The following is a 21,890-nucleotide window of genomic DNA, read 5'->3' as shown; positions in this document are numbered from 1 at the left end:
TTAAATTAAACAAAACAAGCTGCCAATCCACAATATCATTTTAATCATTTACCATCCGTTAAACATGATCATAAACCAAAGAAAAGAATAGAAAAGAAAAAAAAAAGTAATTTCTTACCTCAAATTCGGTTTGTGTCCTGTTAATCCTTCATATTTTTACACTTACAGCTTGGATAACAGATAATGGCCATGTATGATACTGATTTCACACCTGTTGCTCATTGTATGTGTGCGTTTGTGAAATATGATTCTGATGATGTTGATGTAAACATTTGGTTGCGCCATAATTATCTAATACACACGTATACGAGTGAAGTTTGACATGCACTTTATTTGATTGAGACAAAATAACACTTTTGAAATGGAACTGATTTTTGATGTCCAGTGAAAACACCACAAGCAGCTTGACGGTCACACTGTAGCACAGCAGTTTATAGCGCACAATGACCATAATAACACAAGCTCTCGTGAAACTTAAAGTGCTTTTCTTAAGTTTCTTTCACTTTTTGCCCTAAGTCAGGCTTTTCTTCTTTACAGGCTCCTTCTCAGTTCTGTGCGCTCCCGAAAGGAGCGGGATGTATGTATCGCTACGCGACGCGCGCATGGCACCTTCCCACGCGTTCCCGGGCGCGTCAGACCTGCGCGAGGAGCTTCTCATTTCGAGTTCGAAAGCGCGCAGCTCCATGAGTTCCAACTCGTGCTTGGCGGCGGTTTCAAGCACCTTCTGCTTGTTGTAATAAATGACGAAATTGTTGATGATGGGGTGGATGGGCAGCGCTATGGCGATCACCCCGCATAGAAAGCTGATGGCCGCGTTGCACCGGCCTAAGGTGGTTTTAGGGTAGATGTCCCCGTAGCCGACGGTGGTCATAGTGATGATGGCCCACCAGAAGGACTGCGGGATGCTTCTGAACAGCGTCTCCGGGTGGCTCTGCTCCATGGTGTACCCGAGCGCGGAGAACACGAAGATGCCCACTCCCATGTACATGAGGAGCAGTCCCAGCTCCTTGAAGCTGCGTTTGAGCGCGTACGTGAGTGTCTGCAGGCCAGAAGAATGGCGCGCAAGCTTGAAGATCCGCGCAATGCGCATGATGCGGAGCGCCTGCACCGCCTGCTGCACGTTGGCTAGCTCCATCATGGCCGTGCCGAGGTACGTGAGAACCAGCACCACGTAAAACGGCAGGATGGCTAAAAAGTCTACCATGTTCATGAAGGAGAGCGCGAAGCGCACCTTATTTGGGGACGATGCGAGGCGCAGCACGTACTCCACCGTGAACCAGACGATGCACGCCGTCTCGATAGCATCCAGTGTCGGGTGCTCAACGCGGTTCCCTTCGGAATCCTCCACTTGGAGGTCGGGTATAGTCCCTAGACACATAACCACAGATGACACTAGAATGAACAAAAAGGACACAACAGCAATTACGCGAGCGGGGAGCGAGGACTCTGGTTTCTCCATGAGTTTCCAAAGAAACTTCTGCCACCTTTCAGTGCGGCTCACATTAGGGTCACCGTCTAGATCATCCAGGATCAGTTTCACCTTGTCTGCAATCTCTGCCAACTCTTCCTCCTTCTCAGTCAAGTTACTCTTGCAGCATTCGTCCAAGTAGCTTAAGTCAATCTTCCAAAACTCCATCTCTTTGATAAAACAAATAGGGCAGATCCCGCGCTTCATGTGGACCTCTCCAAAGTAATACACCTCTACGATGCATTTAAACGAGTCAGGGTCTCTGTCGAAGTAGAATTCTCGCTTCCCAGGGTCGTAATCATCGCAGAGCGAGGAAATGACATCAAAACTCCGAGTTGAGCAGTTCACAAGTTCGGCGAGCCTGCTGTCCGGATAGCGGTTCAGAATGTCCCCGCACAGCACCAGCCGCACGCCGCCGATGTTTACGGCGATTTCTTTCTCGTCGCTGCTCGACGAGCCGTTACAGTGCGCGAACCGGGTCCTCGGTAGCGTCCACATCCTCACAGTCCTAGTCTCAAAACATTTAAATGGCGTTAAACGGCGGGTTGTAGGAAAATCGCATGGAGACGCAGGATCCTCTTATGTCAAAAGAGGATACTAATTGACTTCGTAAAGACTAAAAACATGCTAAGAGAGCAAAACGAATGCATTTTGTCTTAAGAAAGAAAAGCTTTTTAAAAGAAAGGAATCAAGAGAATGATATCTTGATTCGAGCAGAAAACATTTCTGTGCGCTTTTGCGCAGTGAAAGCGCGCAGTTGGCACAGCAGTAACAGGTCTCCCTCCTCCCTGTGCACCTCTCTCTCTCTGTCTCTGTCTCTCTCTCTCTCCTTCTCTGTAACCCCAATCCTTTATTAAGATATGTAGCCTGGTGTTTCCTGCTATTTCCAACCTCGTTTTTAACAACTTGCTCAACTTAAGAAAAAAGGGGATATAAAGAAGGTGGTCCTTTTTTAAATGACTTATATAGCATATAATGTTTCCTGACATTTTTATTAATACTTTTTTGAGGTTTTTCTGGCGCAACGCAAATTGAAATTGAACGTCAGTGATACAGTAACCTAAACATCGGTTATGGACAGTTTTTAAAGAAAACAATAGTGTTTATAAACAGCGACAAAACACGTAATTTAGCATCTCAAGTAACGTATCCTTATTACTGTGTTTACCTCAGGCGAACGCGAGAGGTGAATATATGGGCTCTATCTTGCGCTTTAAACTTTTGTGATTACTTTTTGACAACTGTGAAAATAAAATTATATAAACATGTAAAATATCTGTTTCAGTTTTCACATGCAATTGTTGCGAAGCTCCAAATTAAACTTCATTACAACAGCATGTAATTCACACCGTGGCTGTGAAAAGATTTGTTCACTCACCTGGAGTTATTGGTACAGCTCACGGCAAGAAACTGTTTCCATCAAGTCCAAGTTGATTCTTACATCACAGGCCTTTTTCACAGGAAGAATGTATGTGCTAAATAAAAACACTGAATAGAGCCTTTCTCAATTAGCATTAGTCACTCAACGTTTAGTGCTTATAGTTGTTCGAGGAGAGGCGCCCACCGGCATCCCTGAGTAATTGCGCCACCCTTAGAAATTTTACTAGAATTGCAATTTAGACAGCATCGATGTTTTGATGGCTTACAAATGAGCTGAACATTTCTACCGTTATCTAGGGAATTTAAACTGACACGCTTTTTTTTTTGTCACAATGGGAACCTACTATGACTCTATTATATAGCTGCAGTTTAATGTCTTTTAAGCAAAGTTTAGACAAAAAAAAAAAATATATATATATATATATATCAAAAGTCAAAAGTTTACATACAGCTTGCAGAATCTGCTAAATGTTAATTTTACCAGAATAAGAGGTATCATACAAAATGCCTGTTATTTTTTTTTAGTACTGACCTGAATAAGATTAACATTAAGTTAACATAATAGATGTTTACATGGAGTCCATAAGAAAAAATAATAGTTAATTTATAGAAATGACCCCATCCATAGACTTGATACATAATACTTTGTTGTTACCTGAATATTCACAGCTGTTTTTTTTTTTTTGTTTGTTTGTTTGTTTTGTTAAACAGCCCACTGTTCGTCAGAAAAATCCTTCAGGTCTTATAAATTCTTTGGTTCAACATTTTTGTGTATTTGAACCCTTTCCAACAATGACTGTATGATTTTGAGATCCATCTTTTCACACTGAGGACAACTGAGAGACTCATATGCAACTATTACATTAGATTCAAATGCTCACTGATGCTTTAAAAGGAAAAACAATGCATTAAGAGCCAGGGGGTAAAAACTTTTTGAATTTGAAGATCAGGGTAAATTTAACTTATTTTCTCTTCTGGAAAACGGGTAAATATCTTCTGTAGCTTCTGAAGGGCAGTACTAAAGGGAAAAAATTTGATATTTAGGCAAAATAAGAAAATTGTACACACCATTCTGTTAAAAAAATTACACCCCTGGCTCTTAATGCATTGTTTTTCCTTCTGAAGCATCAGTGAGTGTTTAAACCCTCTGTAATAGTTGCATATGAGTCCCTCAGTTGTCCTCAGTGTTAAAAGATGGATCTCAAAATCATACAGTCATTGTTAGAAAGGGTTTAAATACATAAAAACGATAAAAACCTAAAGAATTTGTGGGACCTAAAAGATTTTTCTGAAGAACAGCAAGAAGGGACTCATGAACAACTATCACTAATAAAAAAAAAACGGCTGTGGATCATTCAGATAACAACACAGTATTAAGAATCAAGTGTATGTAAACTTTTGAACGGGGTCATTTTTATAAATTCAACTATTATTTTCTCTTGTGGACTACAGTATATGTAAACATCTTTTATGTGAAGTATCTTATTCAAATCAGTACTAAATAAAACATTAACGTTTCGTATGATCCCTCTTATTTTGGTAAAATAAACATTTGCAGATTCTGCAAGGTGTATGTAAACTTTTGACTTCAACTGTATGAAGGGCAGAATTAATGGAACTTCAAGATTTAAACAGTTTCTGCTGGTCAAAATAACTATATACATGTTACAATTTGTAAATTGTATAAAACAAACATGCCATTTATGAAAAATTCTTTGTCCAGAGAACAAAATTAGAAGACAAAGTCCAAAAGACTCAAAATCCAGTTAACCCTGTGACAACTCACCCTGGTCTCCCTAATTCATTGGTGAATAAATAAGAAGTCCTGATCTGTTAATCATCAGCTGTCAACTTACAAAAAACACATTATATAGTGCTACTTGTTTTCGGCAACTTTCTTTGGTCAGTTTGGTTTAGATCTGAGAACTATAAAAGTAAAAAAAGATTAAAGTAGCAACAGAACTGGTGCTAGTTTAGAAAATCAGACATTTTAATATTTCAAAGTCAAATCAATCACCATGGAAACAAACCTTCTGATGGGCTGGTATGTGCAAAATACACCACATTCAAAACCACCGCTGCAAAACCAGACAAACCTGGAGAAAATCCCATTATCTCCACAGGTATGGCTTCATTTAGCTTGTTTACAGTGAGACATTTAATCCTTATTCAAATATTGGTTTTTGTATAATAATACAGCACACTAGAAACAATCATTCTTTCCTGTAATGAGGCAAGTAAACAGTAAATCCCAACCGAGTTCACTCAAATAATAAAAGGAAACAATGTAAGCTGATTTAAATTGGTTGTGCTAAAAATTTGAGACTGAAATAATTAAATAAACTCTACAACCAAATCAAATGGAAAACAGCCAGTCAAACTAGACTCCCCATTTAAGCTGGGCATGAAAGAAGCTTTCGACTTTTTCACGGTTTTGGCAATGCAGTCAGACCAACTGGCACATGCCTATTATACACAAACACACACACACACTCTCTTTCCATCACACAGGTTCACACACTCATTCGCACCAGTAGCTGTGCAGTTAATCCTCTGGAGTATATAGGAAGAGTTGAAGTGCATCAGTCTGTGGTGTTCATCCACCATACTTTAATTTAAAGGCTCTAAAAGCAAGAAAGCGAAGCCAGATTCACTTCACCCTCTCTCCTGCTTGTTTCTATCACTCACAGTTCATGTTATTTCACCAGGCCGATTTTCTTAGCCTCTGTTTCGTAGATCAGAAGTCTCCACATTTTCACTATAAACACTTCTGCTTCCTCATCCAGTACCTGGAAGAAACACAGCCATGATTATCCACACAGTAAAGAGGTAAATCTCTCAAACCAGCTCCAGGTCATAAATTACCCCAAAATTAAAAGTAGGAAAAAATGTTTTCACAAAAAGTGCTTATTTAAAAAAATGACTGAATAATAAAAAAATTAATAAAAAAAAAATCCTGATAATTTACTTACTCCCATATGATCCAAGATGTTTATGTCTTTCTTTCTTCAGTCGCAAAGAAATTAAGGTTTTTACGAAAACATTCCAGGATTTTTCTCCATATAGTGGACTTCAAGGTTTGAAGGTTTAAATTGCAGTTTCAGTGCAGCTTTAAAGGGTTCTACATGATCCAAGCCGAGGAATAAGGGTCTTGTCTAGCGAAACGGTCATTTAAAAAAAAACAATAAAATAATTTTTTCTTTTTTTTTTTTTTTTAAACCACAAATTCTCACCCAGGGTTCCCACTCTAAGTCAAATGTCAAATTCCCCAACTTCCACTGACTAAAAAGCAAAACGTTCCAGATTTTAACCTATTAAATGCACTTTGATATTTTTCTGTATTATTTCTACTGAAATTAATTTATGGTTTTTATGCTTTCAGGGGTTAAATGCTCGTTTTATTTCTTTACATTTAGTTTTTTCTTTTCTATCATTTACTTTGAACACCCACGTCTTTGGCACGTTTAGTAGCCAAAGGTCTTGAAATTTAAATTTTCCTGGCATATTTTCCTGATTGCCAGTTGACGAGCGGGAAGGGAATAAAATGGTGCTAAAAAATAACCTAACCATAACAATAGCGTTAAACAACACTATAAAAAAAAAACACAGTGTAGACATTACATTTTGATAAATGGAAACTAAAATTTAAAGCAAAAAACAAAAATCCCTGATATTCCATGATTTGGACCAAAAAATGTAAAATTCCCTGACTTTCAATGTCTGGAATAGACCTTTCAAAATTACATGATATTCCAGAAATTCCATGACCCATAGGAACCCTGCTCATCTTGCACTAGCCCTGCGATGCCTGTCTATGACTTCACTCATTACGCAATCACGTTGGAAAGGTCACGTGCAATTAGTACTTTGTCTGTGTACTTCGGTTCAAAAAGGTAGGGTAGATCGAAAAACTCCATCTTTTTTCTCCACCAACTTCAAAATCATCTGACATTGTAGTTTTTTTTTGTAAAGGGCGTTTGACTTTCTTTGCACGTTCCCTTTGTAAACACTGTCTGTAAAGCCTGTACTTCCACCTACGTCACACATGACCTTTTCCACGTGATTACATAAGGCATGAAGTCAAGCTAGTCCTCAGACAAGCATTTGTGGTTAAAAAGTATATCTTTTTTTTTTTTTTTAGAAAATGACTGATAGTTTGGATAGACTAGACTCTTATTCCTTGGCTAGGATTGTGTAGAGTTCTTTGAAGCTGCATTTTAAAACTGCTATTTGGACTGAACCCGCTGATCCCCATTGAAGACCACTATATGGAGAAAAATCCTGAAATGTTTTCCTCATAAACCTTTGTGACTGAAGAAACTACATCTTGAATGACATAAGGGTGAGTAAATTATCAGGACATTTTTATTCTGGAAGTGAACTAATCCTTTAATTATCATGAAAAGAAATATACAATTTTACTTTTACAATATATTCTAAATATTTGATTCTACTACAATACAATATAATAGAAAAGGGTAAAATATCATACTGACATGACAGGTTTTGTGAGATTCACCAAATGAAATTTATGTGCAAATATCAAACCACTTTTAAATGTGCTATTTACCATGGCAACATCATCCAGAATTCCCTCTGGCGTGCTGTGAGCCATGACCTGCAACAAAAGACAAAACACATTAATACAGAAAAAGAAAAACAGGCAATATTCCCAACAAGATACAAACACAAACACACACCTTTGAACAGACAAAGTCGACTAGTGTGGCTTCCTCTTCTCCAATATATTCTATGATTTTCTTATTGATCCATGGGCGGATCCTCCTGTCCATCAATGTCTGTGTGGGCAAAAGAGTCATCTTTTACATAAACTGTTCAATATCTATGCTGAGCAATTACAAGCCACAATATACAAATAAACAACCATTTAAAGCAGTCACACTAATAGTTTCTCTCTCACCGTGTCCACCATATTCCAGTCCAGTGGATAATTAAACAGCTCTTGTTTGACTGTGGGGATTTTCTCAATTAGACTCTTGATATGTTTTCGTTTCTCTTCTGTGTTTACACCAGGCCGTGACCCTGTGACCTCTGCTCCATCTAGACTAAGGCCTCCCCTCTCATCCTCACTGTAGTCAAGAGGTACCAGCTTCCTCTTTTTGGGTGCTTCCTCCGCCTCCTCCTCATCAAACTTATTAAAGACGCTGTCCACCGTAGCAAGAGCCTTTCGTCTTCCTGCCTGGGGCAATTTAGGACTGCCTGCAGCACCTGAGAGACAAAAAGCAGTTTGAAGCCATTTGATGTAAAGCAAAAGAAAATGACTATATTCCTATTCCTATATAGGAAAAGTCTCACTAAATCTAAATTGAATGCACATCAGTTCCTTACAAAGGGTTAGTTCACCAAAAAATTAAATTGGCCCATTATTTACTCATCCTCAAGGCATCCTAGGTGTGTATGACTTCCTTATTTTAGATGAATGCAACCAGAGTTATATTAAAATTGTTCTGGCTTTTCCAAGCTTTATAATGGCAGTGGATGGGTGTTTCTTTTCAACAGTCCAAAACAACTCCAATAAAGTGCGTCTATACATAATAAAAAGTGCCTCACATGGTTCCAGGGGGTGAATAAAGGAGAATCGATGTGTTTTAATAAGTAAATATACATATTTAAAATGTAATAACCACTATTTTTTTTCTAGCTTGTGCCAACTGGTTTTCCTTTGCTAAAGTAAGAAAACTTGGCTTTCTTTGCTACTGTAAACAAACATTGGTTTTTCGCGAGACTCACTTCTGTGTACGACAGTTGGCACAAGCTAGAGAAAAGTGATTATTAAGTTTTAAATATGGATATTTTTCTTACAAAACCACATCGATTCGCTACAGGAGGCCTTTATTCACCCCCTGAAGCCGTGTGAGGCACTTTTTATTATGGATGAATGCACTTTATTGGACTTGTTTTGGACTGTTGAAGAAAAACACCCATCCACTGCCATTATAAAGCTTGGAAAAGCCAGAAATTTTTTTAATGCTTTCTACTGAAAGAAAAAGGTCATATTCACCAAGGATGCCTTGAGGGTGAGTGAATAATGGTCTAATTTTCATTTTCATCAACCCTTTAAGTAACACACAGACCTAGTTTGAGACTGAGGCCTATTTTAGGCCTGAGCTCTTCTGTGGGTGGGGCCTCATGTGTAGAATTTTCATGCGTCGTGACGCCGTGTGGTGATTCGCTGCCAGGTGAGAGGGGTGTGGCATTGCCACTGGCTGAAGAGATAGAGGGCGCTGTGGGAACGGGTCTGAGTGTGGGCTTCAAGCATGGCTTGACCTCTCGGTCATCATCCTCCTCCTCTTCGTCTTCCTCTCGGTCTGTGATGTTATTGTCTGAGGAGTACGCCTCCTGCTCCGCGCTTCCTTTTCTCTGATGCTCCTCACAGGAGACGTGCAGCACCTCTTCGCTCTGCTCTTCCTTTAGAGGAGGCTGCCGCTGTTTCTCGGCCTCCTGCTCTATCTTTAAGGCCAAAAAAACAAAGTTAGACACACAGGCACAGATGAATGCAGACATAGAAACGCACACACATACGCACCCTCTGAAGTTCAGCATCAGGGTCTGGGTGTCCTTCTGCTAGGAGTCTCTGTCTGATCTCCTCCAACTCATCTTTCTCTCTTTTTCGGTCCCTCTCATCTAATTCCAGCTCTTTCTCTCTGTCTCTCAACCGCTTCTGCAACGCACTACCCCTAGGAGAAAAAAGAGAGAGCAAGACAAGAATTATAGACAGGGTGAGATATGTATTTGGACACAAGAACAGAATATATAGTTTTTTCTCCAACTATGGGTACTAATTGAAAAATGTTAAAAGTGGAAACGACTCCATTACTGTTATTCAATTAACTTGTTAGCATTTGCATCATTTCTATGGGTTTGTACCTGTAGTATTTGGGATCATCTCTGTCATCATCATAATCCTCCAAGAACTCTTTCAGGCGTTTGGCTTCTTTAGTCTGCCGAAAAAAAAGAGTTTTATTTGCATAATTTTCTCTTGGAACCAATTAGGGCCAAGACATATATTGATGATTTTGTGGATATTAAGTTTCCTACAGAGTTTGTCATTAGACTAATTTCCTTCCTTGTGCTATGACTCAAAAATATGACAAAAAAGATGAGACAAAAAGATGGAAAATATATTTTAGTAAAAAATACACTGCTGTTCAAAAGTTTTGGATCAGTTAAATGTTTTTTGCTTTTTTAAGAAGTTTATTATGCTCATCAAGGCTGAATTTAATCCAGAAAAAAACAGTAATATTGTGAAATATTATTTGAATGTAAAATAACAGTTTTCTATGTGAATATATAATAAAATGTAATTTATTCCTGTGATGCAAAGCTGAATTTTCAGCATCATTGCTCCAGTCATCAGTGTCACATCATCCTTCAGAAATCATTCTAATATGCTGATTTAATATTTTGTTGGAACCTGCGATACTTTTATTCTTTAATAAGTTAAAAAGAACAGCATTTATTTAAAATAGAAATCTTTTGTAACAATATAAACTACCATTTATAAGTTTGCGGTCAGTAAATTATTCTTAATATTTAATTCAAATTTAATTTATTTATCAAGGATTTATTAAATAAAAAATGTGATAGCAAAGACTTGTTAGAAAAGATTTCTATTTTAAATAAACTCTTCTGTTTATTCATTAAAAAAAACACAGGTTCCAAAAATATTAAGCAGCACAACTGTTTCCAACATTGATGATAAAAGTAATAAATCAGCATTTTAGAATGATTTCTGAAGTATCATGTGACACTGAAGACTGGAGTAATGGCTGATGAAAAAAAAGCTTTGCACAGAGGAATAAATTATAGATTTAAATTTTAGAAAACAATTTTTAAACTGTAATAATACTTCACAATATTACAGTTTTTTTCTGTAATTCTGATCAAGTAAATTCAGCCTTGATGAGAATAAGAGAATTCTTTAAAAATATTTGTAAAAATCTTACTGATCCCAAACTTTTGAACGGTAGTGTACATGTAAACTACCATTTAAAGGTTTGGGGTCAGAAATGCATCAAATTGACCAAAAGTGCCAGTATGAATGCTTGAAGCTTTACCTATATCATGTGTTTAAAAGCACTAATTTATTCTCACCATCTCTCTGTGCCTTTCCTCTTCTCTCTCAGTTTCTTTACTGTAGTCTCTTGCTTTTTTCCTCTCTCTGATCTCCCAGTTCTTTAGGCGCTGTAAAAACAAATCATAGTATCCTACTGTGTTCGGTTACAAGCACAAATCTGTTTGTCCTGCATTTGAGAATAAAGGAGGGCAGATGATCTACAAGCAGGACACTACAGAGCTCCAGAGACAGAAGCACTGCTCTGGAACACCACAGACTTTTGCTCACCAGTTTTTTGTACTTTTATGGATCAAAAACCTCATATATTAGTTTAACTTGACCATTTAGAGTAGATAACATTTTTAAAGGAATAGTTCACCCAAAAATGAAATTCTGTCATTAATTATTCACCCTCGTGTCGTTGCAAACCCATAAGACCTTCATTCATTTTCAAAGCACAAAATAAGACATTTTAGATTAAATCTGAGAGCTTTCTGACCTTGCATAGACAGCAATGGAAATACTACAGTCAAGGTCCAGAAAGATAGTAAGGACATTTTTGGGTGAACTAACCGTTTAACCCTTAAACCCCTAGAACAGTTTTGGCACCTGACGCACTTGTACTTTTCTTTGTTTTTCAGACCTATTATAGCAGTCAGCATCAAGTGCCATATATCATTATAAACAGAAGAACTTGAACTTTATGTCTAGCTAATTTAAAGTCTCAATTTTCCTTAAGTTTTTTTTTTTTTTTCCTTTAGAAATTTGTATTTAGGCGTTTTACACTTCCAAATAAAACTGTGTCTACATATTTCCATTTATTACAATATTAATATAGGCGCTTTTCAGTGAAAAACAGGCCCATTTAGTTTATTGACTATATAGATGTGTCCAAAAACGTTTCAGGAGTAAGGCCATAGTAGAAACAGTGTTATATAATAACAAAGCACAGTAAAAAAGTTACTTTTTTAGATAAATATATTCTTAATCTGAGTATGAACGATAAACACAAACAGTGTAGGAAGTAGTGAAAACAATTGCACAACAAAAATTCAAACAGTCCAAATTATTCACAAACTACACAAAAAAATGAGAGAGAAACATACTGAATGCAACAGAAAAAAATATCCAAATAAGACTGTATGCATTACGAGACTTTTTAAAGCATTCAAATTGGATTAGCGGTTCAAAAGTTATTAAACATTTAAGATCAATGGTTATTTTTAGCTGTGGGCGGCTGTCTCGGTTTTTGAGGGTTAATGTGCAAAGAGCAAGGAAATCATGTTTTTGCATGATGTTCCATTACAATGATCCAAAACAATACATTTTAGATTCCAAACCTCCTGATAGGCTGCCTCCTTCTCACGTAGCTTCCTCTCCAGCTTCCGTCGTTCATACGCCTCCTCCTCATCTTCCTCGCGCTCTCTTTTCTTCTCTTCTCGACTCTTTTCCCTTCAAAACACAATGCACCCACACACACAACATTTATTCTGTACATTAGAAACTAGCAATTACACTTCTTACAGAACCTAAACAACACTTACAAAGGATACAGAGACAAAGATTCTAGCTGAACCTTTTAGGTGGTTCTAGAAATGTTCTAAAAAGTCTCAAGCTCACTAAAAGTAAACCTATCAACAGCTTTTTTCTGTATTTTATACGCTTTTTTATGTTCTTGGTACCTTTCTGGACCTTGAACGTGGTAGGACCCTTGCTGTCTATGGAGGGTCAGAGGATTTCATCAAAAATATCTTAATTTGTTTTCCAAAGATGAAGGTCTTACAGGTTTAGAATGACGAGGGTGAGTAATTAATGACACAATTTTTATTTTCGGTTGAACTAACCCTATAAGTAGGTAATGTGATTTATTTTCAAGTGAAATGGAAAATAATTTTAAAATAATATAATAAATGAAATCTTGCACAACTTTATTATGCTATATTTCCGTCAAAGGTCAGGCAAAAAGAAAAACAGATGTTTGTAAAGATTCTACATTCATACACACCTGGATCTGCTTCTGTCTTTACTGCGATCACGACTTCTCTCTTTCTCCCGCTCTTTCTCCTTCGTTCTTTCGCGTTCGCGGTCTCGCTCTCTCTCTCGTTCCTTTTCTCTCTCCTTCTGTCTCTCTCTCTCCCGCTCCTTCTCTCTCTCCCGATCGCGTCGCTCTTTCTCTCGCTCTCTCTCTTTGTCTCTTTCTCTCCTCTCTTTCTCAATCTGCTGCCGCTCTCTCTCCTTCTCCTCCTCTAGTTTCTGCAGGGTTCCGGTGGGGAAAGAGAGATATTAGTTCAAATAAGTGTGAGAACACACATATAGAACAAGGGCAAAGTTCCAGAATCTCCCTGGAAACAGAAAGAGGTTTAAATAATGAAGCCAGTGTCTCAGTATGATGAAAATCTCATGATTTCAACACTTACACTCCAACAGATGCACACACAGTATTCCTCTCCCATATAAAGTTTCATCCTTCTACACATGATTTTGGAGAAACCGTGAAAAAAAAAAAAATTTGAGTAATAATATAATTCATCACACATGATTACGGTCCACTTAAAACATCTGAAATATTTAAAATAAAGCAAGTAATAATTTTAATGGGGCCTCTCTACCAGGATTGCTGTGAAATATATACAGTTGAAGTCAAAAGTTTAAATACACCTTGCGGAATCTGTGAAATGTTAATTATTTTACCAAAAAATGAGGGATTATACAAAATGCATGTAATTTTTTATTTAGTACTGACCTGAAGAAGACATTTCACATAAAAGACGTTTACATATAGTCAACAAAAGAAAATGATAGTTTAATTTATAAAAATGACCCTGTTCAAAAGTTTACATACACTTAATTCTTAATACTGTGTTGTCGAATGATCCACAGTTTTGTTTTTGTTTTCTAGTGATAGTTGCCTCTCCAACAATGACCCCCCACGCCCCCAAGTTAATGTATCGTGTTCGAGTCTCAGTTGTCCTCAGTGTGAAAAAATGGATTTCAAAATCATATAGTCATTGTTGGTAAGGATTCAAAAAAAAACTAAAGAATTTGTGGGACCTGAAGGATTTTACTGAAGAACAGCAGGCAGTTTAACTGTTCAGGACAAACAATGGACTCATGAACAACTATCACTAAACAAAAACACACAGCTGTGGATGATTCAGGTAACAACACAGCATTAAGAACCAAGCATACGTAAACATTTAAACAAAACTTTTCTCTTATGGACTATATGTAAACATAATTTATGCAAAATATCTTATTCAGGTCAGTGCTAAATAAATAAAAAATAACATGAATTTTGTATGATCCCACTTATTTTGGTAAAATAATTACCATTTTGCAGATTCTGCAAGGTGAATGTAAACTTTTGACCTCAACTGTATATACAGTAAAAATGTTAACATAAATATTAACAAAACTAAAACTAAGGAAAATAGCATTTTTAGCCTAATTACTGGAGTAAACAGCAGTGTTTGATTAATATTAATAACATAATGCACAGCAACAAATCTATGTGGTGCATTTACACTTCAAATATGTTTTTACACAATCCTTAAAAACAAATTTTTAAGAACCTTTACATGAATACCTCTTCAAGACGGCCATTTTGTCCAAGTCACAGAAATACGCACCTGTCAGTCAGAAAGTCCTCTGGTACCAAATTGACTGATACTACACTGTATGTTAGTATTGACCCTGTACATCCTCACTCCAAACAAACCCTGTGTATTTCTCTCACAATTCACCATCAAATTTTAAAGTTCATTATTTCCAATTACGGATTTATTTTTAAATCGGTTTTGCAGAGATCTGTAATACACTGTATCATCCAAATACATTCACTTTGGCAAAATGAATGAAATCAGAGAGGTGGAATCTCACCCAACTGTCGTCTTCTGTTGTTCCCCAGGCCTCAGTCGCCCAACAAATATTAACAAATATAAATACAGTTGCTGACCATCCAAAGACAGAGAGGCTACTGCAAAACTGAAAGTTTCAAATAGCTACAGCAACAGAAGCGATATTGTCTGCTTTACTGAATGATTGATGGGAACAGCAACTCTCTGCTCTGAATGGTGAGCGGTTACAAAAGAGAAGAAATGCTAAAAGAAACAGAGAGAAAATAAGGAATAAAAGATGCGCACAAAAGAAGTGAAATTGTGTGGGACTGACTTTGCCGTCGCTGAATTTTAATGAGCCAAAAGTCTATTATGCAAAGTTTAATTTTGGTGAACTTACCTCTTAATAAACAAAGACAGCTGGTTCAGATAGTAGCTTTTATTTTATTATTTTTATATCTCTTAATTTAAATAGTCTATGCATGCCCATTTTCTACCCTTGAACTGACCTCGCACAGACAATTTTTACTTCTGTCCCCTTAAGTTATAGGTTTGCCATCATTTTACATTGTTAAATGATTAGAGACCTTTTTAATCAGTCTGTTTTCCATCATGCAATTAGCTTGAATCTCAACATATCAAGGAAAATTTGAGGATTTCTTAAATACACATATACAGGCCAATAAAATTGGATAATACATCACAGATGTAACGCATTATTGTATCAAATGTAATGTAACAACAGAAAGAAAAACAGACAGAAACGGAAAGAAAAAGGAAATGGGACATGAAAGAAATATGACTTCTTACCTGAGGAATCTTCAGCTTTGTGCGTGCTGTGAAAGGGCGCCCCCCTCAGACTGCAGTGAAAAATACTGCAGTGGTTATTCAGTACTGCATTTCTCACCAAAACCACGCTTTTACACAGAGGACTCACAAAGGTTCACTGAGCTCTGCCCACACAACACCATCCAAAAATATGGTTTACTGAGCAACCATCGCTGATCGCACACACTCAGGATTACAGTTTGTCTCCTGAGGTCAATACATCAAAGTGTGTTAGATTTCAGTGGGTCTTTTTAACACTACAGTATCCGAGACCCAGAGCCAGTTGCGCCTTTGTGGATCCTCCAGAAGGGGGCGCCCAAAATATGAAGAATAGAAAAGGAAGCTCATACTTACATCCTCAATTCCAGCAAGTTTTTTCCAAAGCTCTGAGATTCATCTTGCTTTAGTCACCATATGACCTCTACCGTAATGGTGGGGTTTAATGAACAGATTAGCTTTAGAGGGAGGTTTACAGTTCGTTCATGCACTTTTTTGTGTGTGGTAAATCTAGCCTGAACTGGTCCTGCCCAACTGCTGCCATTGTTGCCATCTCTTAATCAATCTATAATCATTCTTTCAGAGAACAGCTTGTAAAGTTGTAATCTGACAAATTTCTAAGCATCTATTTTGTTAGATGCTGCAAGATTAAAAAAACACAACAAAAGAGTTCTTATTCGTAATAAATGTGAATAATGATGTTTCTTAGAATAATAAATTGTTCTGTGCAGCTGTCTAAAATGGGCAGGATATATTAAATTCCTACAGAGTTCATTTGTGTGAATTTACTCTACTTAGGTGTAGTTTCAGTTATAATAACGTGGGTTTAGAGTACTCTAGATGTGGCCGTCTTCAGTCCACAGACTAGGCTAAGAAAAGGAGAGAGAGAGAAAAGCAAAAAGTAGTGTGTTACCTTGTGCGTGTCTCTGAATTTGCTAATCTCTCTGGAAATCAGGTCTCGCTTGTCATCTTCCAGCTCCATTGCATTTATATCATCCTGGGGGGGGGGGGGGGAAATAAAGTTGAATAGATTAGACCATATGAGCAAATAGATTCTTTTTTTTTTAAAGGTGACTATCATGAAAATCTGACTTTTTCCACGTTTAAGTGTTATAATCAGGTCCCCAGTGCATCTACCAACCCAGAAAACATGAAAAAAAGACAACCCAGTAACTTTGTTTTGTTGAGCCTTTTTCTGCAAGCATTTGCAAAAACCAGCACATCAGATTTCGCTCCCTGTGACGTGGTTAGAGGATCTTATTATAATATTTCCATCCCTTAATGCACATTTCCACCCATGGCGCTGTCATTTTGTTTTTCGCAAGCGAAAACAGTGTACCAGTTCTAACGCCATGGTGAAAGTTCAAGCAAAGCATGCTAACATTGTCGTTGGCTGCACGGATGAGCACAGAACAAGAACAAGGAGACAAAATAACAGTGGATTTATTGATTTATTTACTGTATAGTACGGTGCTGCCACACTGATCTAATATAAACATGCAATTTCTTTCCCAGCTGTTTACCTTCACAGACATAACCGACTGTTTTTGTACCTCATGTGTGTTTTAACATAAACTTGTGTGTATTTGACAGTTTAAGCGCAGTAAGACATGAAAGAACTTAGTTTAGTACTACATGCCAAGTGACAGCAACTTTCTGTGCATGTGCTTCGGACGTGTGCGCTCAGAAAACCTTGATTTTAAAATTTTAAACTGATATGACTTTAAAAACGCATGATTTCAGTGCGATAGACATCATAATCAAAAGTTTCTGACGTATGATCTGTAAAGGCACAGCTATATTCTGGAAAAGGGGGTGGGGAGCAGCAGCTCATTTGCATTTAAAGAGTCATGCATGAAAACAGCGTGTTTCTGCTTCTACTCAAAATGGGCATTTTCAAAATGATATAATAAATGATCTGTGGGGTATTTTGAGCTGAAACTTCACAGACACATTCTGGAGACACCTGAGACTTATATTACTTATTATTATATTATTAAAAAAGGGCATAATAGTTCAGAATTAGTGGTCCACAGCTTCCTAAATAATAATCTTGAAAGAAACATTTTAACCAAAAATGAAAATTCTGTCACTATTTATTCATTCTTATGTTGTTCGAAAGTACCTTTCATCCATGGAACACAAAATTAGACTTTTAAATAATTTATCAGTTGATATTTTTCAGACAATTACAATGAATAGAGACTGGAGCTTTGAAGAAAATTTTTGTACATTTGCCCACTGACAAAGAAATGATCAGTCTAACATTCAGTCAGGTTTATTTGAACAGTGAGTGACAGATAAGTATTTGAACCCTTCCCTGGCTGAGGGAAGGAGGTTCTCACCCAAGATTTGCATGGAGTCCCAGACCGAGGGAGATTGACAGTTATTTTGTGTTTCTTCCATTTGCGAATAATCGCACCAATTGTTGTCATCTTCTCACCAAGCTGCTTGGTGATGATCATGTAGCCCATTCCAGCCTTGTGTAAGTCTACAATTTCATCCCTGACATCCTTGAACATCCTTAGACAGCTCTTTGGTTTTGGCCATGGTGGAGAGTTTGGAATCTAATTGATTGCTTCTGTGGACAGGTGTCTTTTATACAGGTAACAAACTGAGATTAGGAGCACTCCCTTTAAGAGAGTGCTCTTAATCTCAGCTTGTTACCTGTATAAAAGACACACAGGAGCCAGAAATCTTGCTGACTGATAGATTGATCAAATACTTATTTCATTCATTAAAATGCAGATCAATTTATAACTTATTTGAAATGCATTTTTCTGGATTTTTTTTTTTGTCATTATTTTGTCTCTTACTGTTCAAATTAACCTACCATTAAAATGATAGACTGATCATTTCTTTGTCAGTGGGCAAATGTACAAAATCAGCACGAGATCAATTTTTTTTTCCTCACTGTATGACTTAAATGCTATTATACATGTGTTATACGATATCTTTTGAGAAAGTAAGCAAAAAAGTTATATGTGTTTGGAACAACATGAGGGTGAGCAAATAATGACTAATTATTTCTTTAAGTAAAACTTTCTGGAAAATGTCCCAGTATTTCAGTTAAGCCATTATGACAGGGCTGCAAGGTCAGTATGGTTACCATGGTGAAAGCAAAAATACCTCCTTCTTCTCTTTACGCTTCTTGCGTTGATGGGCTTCAGCATCCTGTGAGGAGGCTGAGAGCTCACTTGAGTATTCCCGGATTAGACTGTCTATGGCGCCTTTCACCATCTGATCACGCCGCTTCGTCTCCTCGTCCAGAACCTCTTCCTCCTCTTCATCTTTAGTCTCTTCTCCAGTCTGAGGAGCCTGTATAGGGGAATATATATTTGTATGTGACAAATATCATTGATTGCAATCTCCTCTAAACAAGAGCTCATACACGCTCTTTCAATCAATAAACCAGGTAAGGAACATTTATATTTATATAACTGCTTTCTGTTTTAATATATTTTCAAATGTAATTAATTCCTGTGATGTCAGCAGCCATTACTCAAGTCTTCAGTGTCACATGATCCCTCAGACTTCATTCTAACATGCGGATTTAGTGCTCAATCTGCTTTTAAATTTCATTTAATTTAATGTGTCCTTGCTGAATAAAAGTTTTTTTTTTTTTGGTTTACCCCATTTCGTCTCCTCTGACTGGCCTTCCAGGTATCCAGTTGAGCTTTGGTCTTAGCATCCACCTTCACAAGTAACTTCTTATCACCCACTTGTAGCTCATGAAGCAGTCGGAGAGCTCTCAATGTGGACTCCGGCTCTTTGTACTCACAAAACCCAAACGCTAAACATACAAACAGACATAAAAATATATAAAGTTCATAGCATTGGGTCAGAGTCAGACAGGGTGGACAGATGACAGATGTAAAATCTGCATAGCTAGAACTTACCAATAAGATCTTTGTTAATAACTGTGGTGTACAAAAGACTGACACACTACGCACTGATAATTATTATAGTCTTACTTTATACCTTGCAGTTTTCCAGAAGCCCCCTGGACTCTTTTCCAGCTGAGGACTAAACCACATTTCTGCAGAAGAAAGAAAACAGCACAAACACTCCCATGAACATCAGATCAAGCAATGCATGTGTTAATCAACTTTAATTTTGTCATCATTTATTCATGTTGTTACAAACCCACATGACTTTTATTAATATTCTAAACAACAACGAAGATAATTTGATCAGCACACATACTAAAAATCTCATTGGTTCTTATGTGTCAAGCAAGTAAGTTCAAACTTCATTTTACCATATTTGATGTGCTCTATCCAACTTATTTCTTCCATAAGAGTGAGCGCCACTATTAGTAAATTTTATGGCTCTGGGTTGAAACTGGTCTCATCTGCATCCAGCTATTTTTACAACAGCTCCTTTTGCTGCTTGATATTGAAAACTGGAGTGTCTTTCCATATTATTTTTAATGTATTAATTATAAACACACTGGTTTGTAGTGCAAACAGTTTTACCGTTTTGTGATTGTTGTTATTCTTCCTGTTATTTCCCTATAGCGGCTAATGAATCAAAAGTCTCACCCATAGGCTTACTTCCATGTTAAAGAATAAAGGTGGACATACGAATGATAAAAGAGTAAGTAAAGGTGACAGAACTTAAATTTTGAGACGAAGTAACACTTTAAAGCTGTTGTGTCTTAAAACTTTAACATTACTGCACAGATAAAAGTTGGTGAATAGATTCCCCACACTTACCGCCAACAACTGCCGCACCAACATGTCAGAGGCTTTTTCTGAGATGTTTCCCACAAACACTGTGGTGGTCGGCCCTGTACCTTCATCTGGGCTCTTGTTACGGGCAATGGAGTCCTTAGTGAGTTTCTGAACTACTGGCACTGCAGTTTGTACCAAAACCTGCAGCACATTTCAGGAACAAACAGTAACGTTCAACTGCACAGAGCAAAATGAACACAACCAGACTGACAATTCCATGCATCTGATTATGAAATGTATGAAATGCAGGCTTGTATGCTTATTATTTGAAATGATCAGGAGTAAAGCACCATAGGATTCAGTATGGAATTTGGATGGTATGGTCTCGAAGACATTACACATATACAGCACATTGTAAAACATTTTAGCTTTTCTTTACCGCTGGAGAAGGAGTCATCATTCCCACAGGGACTGGAATTAAGGGACTTGCTGAGAAAAAAATAAACAAAGATTAACAACCTCAAATGTCAACACATGTGAACATACTTATCTTCATGACGTACCTGTAGGAAACCCAGCAAATTGTGTGGGGGAAATGCCAGGGGGCAACTGGGCTATCTGGTTCAGAGGAGGAGGGAATGACATGTCTGCTGATACACCGACCTGTCAGAGAGATATTATGTCAGATCCAAAAAGCGTTTGGCCATACAAATTCATTTTAACTATGATTCGCTCTGGGTATAATACCAATCATATGATCAACATCCATTGCATCCACAATAAATCCTTACACTCCATTATAGCCTACTAGAACTAGGAGGCCGGTTGGAAAATACAGATCTTCCTCTGTATTTACTATATTATTGATCAAGACTCACCCAATTCGGTTTTAGTATCAACGCCGGTGAAAAAATAAGATCTTCTGTCCGTCACAGGAATAGATATATATAACACGTTCAGTAAAATAATGAATATTTCTCCTTTAATTTGGTCATGCGTTCCTCTGATAATAAAGAGCATCCATAGAAAACCCAAATAAAAATCGCCAGCGACAAGAATGGCACTTTAGCATGCAACTGTGTTACAGATAGGAGGGGCTTAGGGACCTAGTATGGAGGATTACAATATTTTCTCAAGTGTTCACCGAGAATTGTGTCTTAACTGGTTATTAAAAGTTGTAAGAGTGATTATTAAAGTTTAAAATATTTCCAAGAAGATAACTGACGTAACACGTTGACTGATACTTTTCACACCGCACATTAGGACGGACCAATCACATTTGTTTGGTATTTATTCGTTGGATTAAGCGACTGTTGTTGGTCAGACACAAATCGCTAAAATTGATTAATTTACAGTAGTCAACTTTTTAAGTCAAAAACAGTTCATCAAAATTGTCCTAAGGCTAGAACGAGTAATGTTTTGGTTTTAGGACAACTGTGATTAAAGGTTTTTGTCCACTTCAAATGCTGACTACTATATTTTATAACCGTTTTTAGATTTATAATGCGTTTAGAAAGGCAAAAACATCCTACGATTTGAATGCGATCGAATTGAGAATTCGCTTGTTGAGCCCGAAAGCGCCCCCTAGAGAAAGACTGCTGTTTGTGCACAGAAACAAAAACTAATAA

General features: G+C 37.2%; 2 protein-coding genes across 2 annotated transcripts; both read right to left on the bottom strand.

Annotated features, from left to right (window-relative positions):
* Positions 1-329: 329 nt before the first annotated feature.
* On the bottom strand, positions 330-2,267 carry kcnf1b (potassium voltage-gated channel, subfamily F, member 1b). Its single transcript, XM_073834933.1, has one exon. The coding sequence runs from the start codon at positions 1,964-1,966 to the stop codon at positions 512-514; it is 1,455 nt and encodes a 484-aa protein (XP_073691034.1). The 5' UTR covers positions 1,967-2,267; the 3' UTR covers positions 330-511.
* A 3,074-nt stretch (positions 2,268-5,341) lies between these two features.
* rbm25a (RNA binding motif protein 25a) lies at positions 5,342-21,277 on the bottom strand. The gene is made up of 18 exons (XM_073833823.1): positions 21,141-21,277; positions 20,826-20,925; positions 20,702-20,751; positions 20,305-20,463; positions 19,568-19,625; positions 19,219-19,379; positions 18,716-18,904; positions 16,500-16,583; positions 12,931-13,178; positions 12,266-12,377; positions 10,964-11,053; positions 9,737-9,810; positions 9,396-9,546; positions 8,944-9,319; positions 7,770-8,077; positions 7,549-7,647; positions 7,419-7,466; positions 5,342-5,637 (listed from the first exon to the last, which is right to left on the bottom strand). Exons 2-18 carry the CDS (start codon positions 20,905-20,907, stop codon positions 5,545-5,547), a joined length of 2,382 nt encoding a protein of 793 aa, XP_073689924.1. The 5' UTR covers positions 20,908-20,925; positions 21,141-21,277; the 3' UTR covers positions 5,342-5,544.
* Positions 21,278-21,890: the final 613 nt, after the last annotated feature.

The sequence above is a fragment of the Garra rufa genome, chromosome 2, assembly GCF_049309525.1.
Source record: "Garra rufa chromosome 2, GarRuf1.0, whole genome shotgun sequence".
NCBI lineage: Eukaryota > Metazoa > Chordata > Actinopteri > Cypriniformes > Cyprinidae > Garra > Garra rufa.
This window is presented reverse-complemented; position numbering and strand designations above follow the sequence as displayed.

What these genes read in the sequence shown, in the direction of transcription:
- kcnf1b (XM_073834933.1), bottom strand. Translation starts at nt 1,966, where the DNA reads ATGTGGACGCTACCGAGGACCCGGTTCGCGCACTGTAACGGCTCGTCG.
- rbm25a (XM_073833823.1), bottom strand. Translation starts at nt 20,907, where the DNA reads ATGTCATTCCCTCCTCCTCTGAACCAGATAGCCCAGTTGCCCCCTGGC. An exon ending in GTCAGAGGAGACGAAATGGG is followed by an intron (nt 18,905 to 19,218) that starts GTAAACCAAAAA and finishes TCCCCTATACAG; the next exon opens with GCTCCTCAGACTGGAGAAGA. An exon ending in AGGCCTCAGTCTCAAACTAG is followed by an intron (nt 8,078 to 8,943) that starts GTCTGTGTGTTA and finishes TTTGTCTCTCAG; the next exon opens with GTGCTGCAGGCAGTCCTAAA.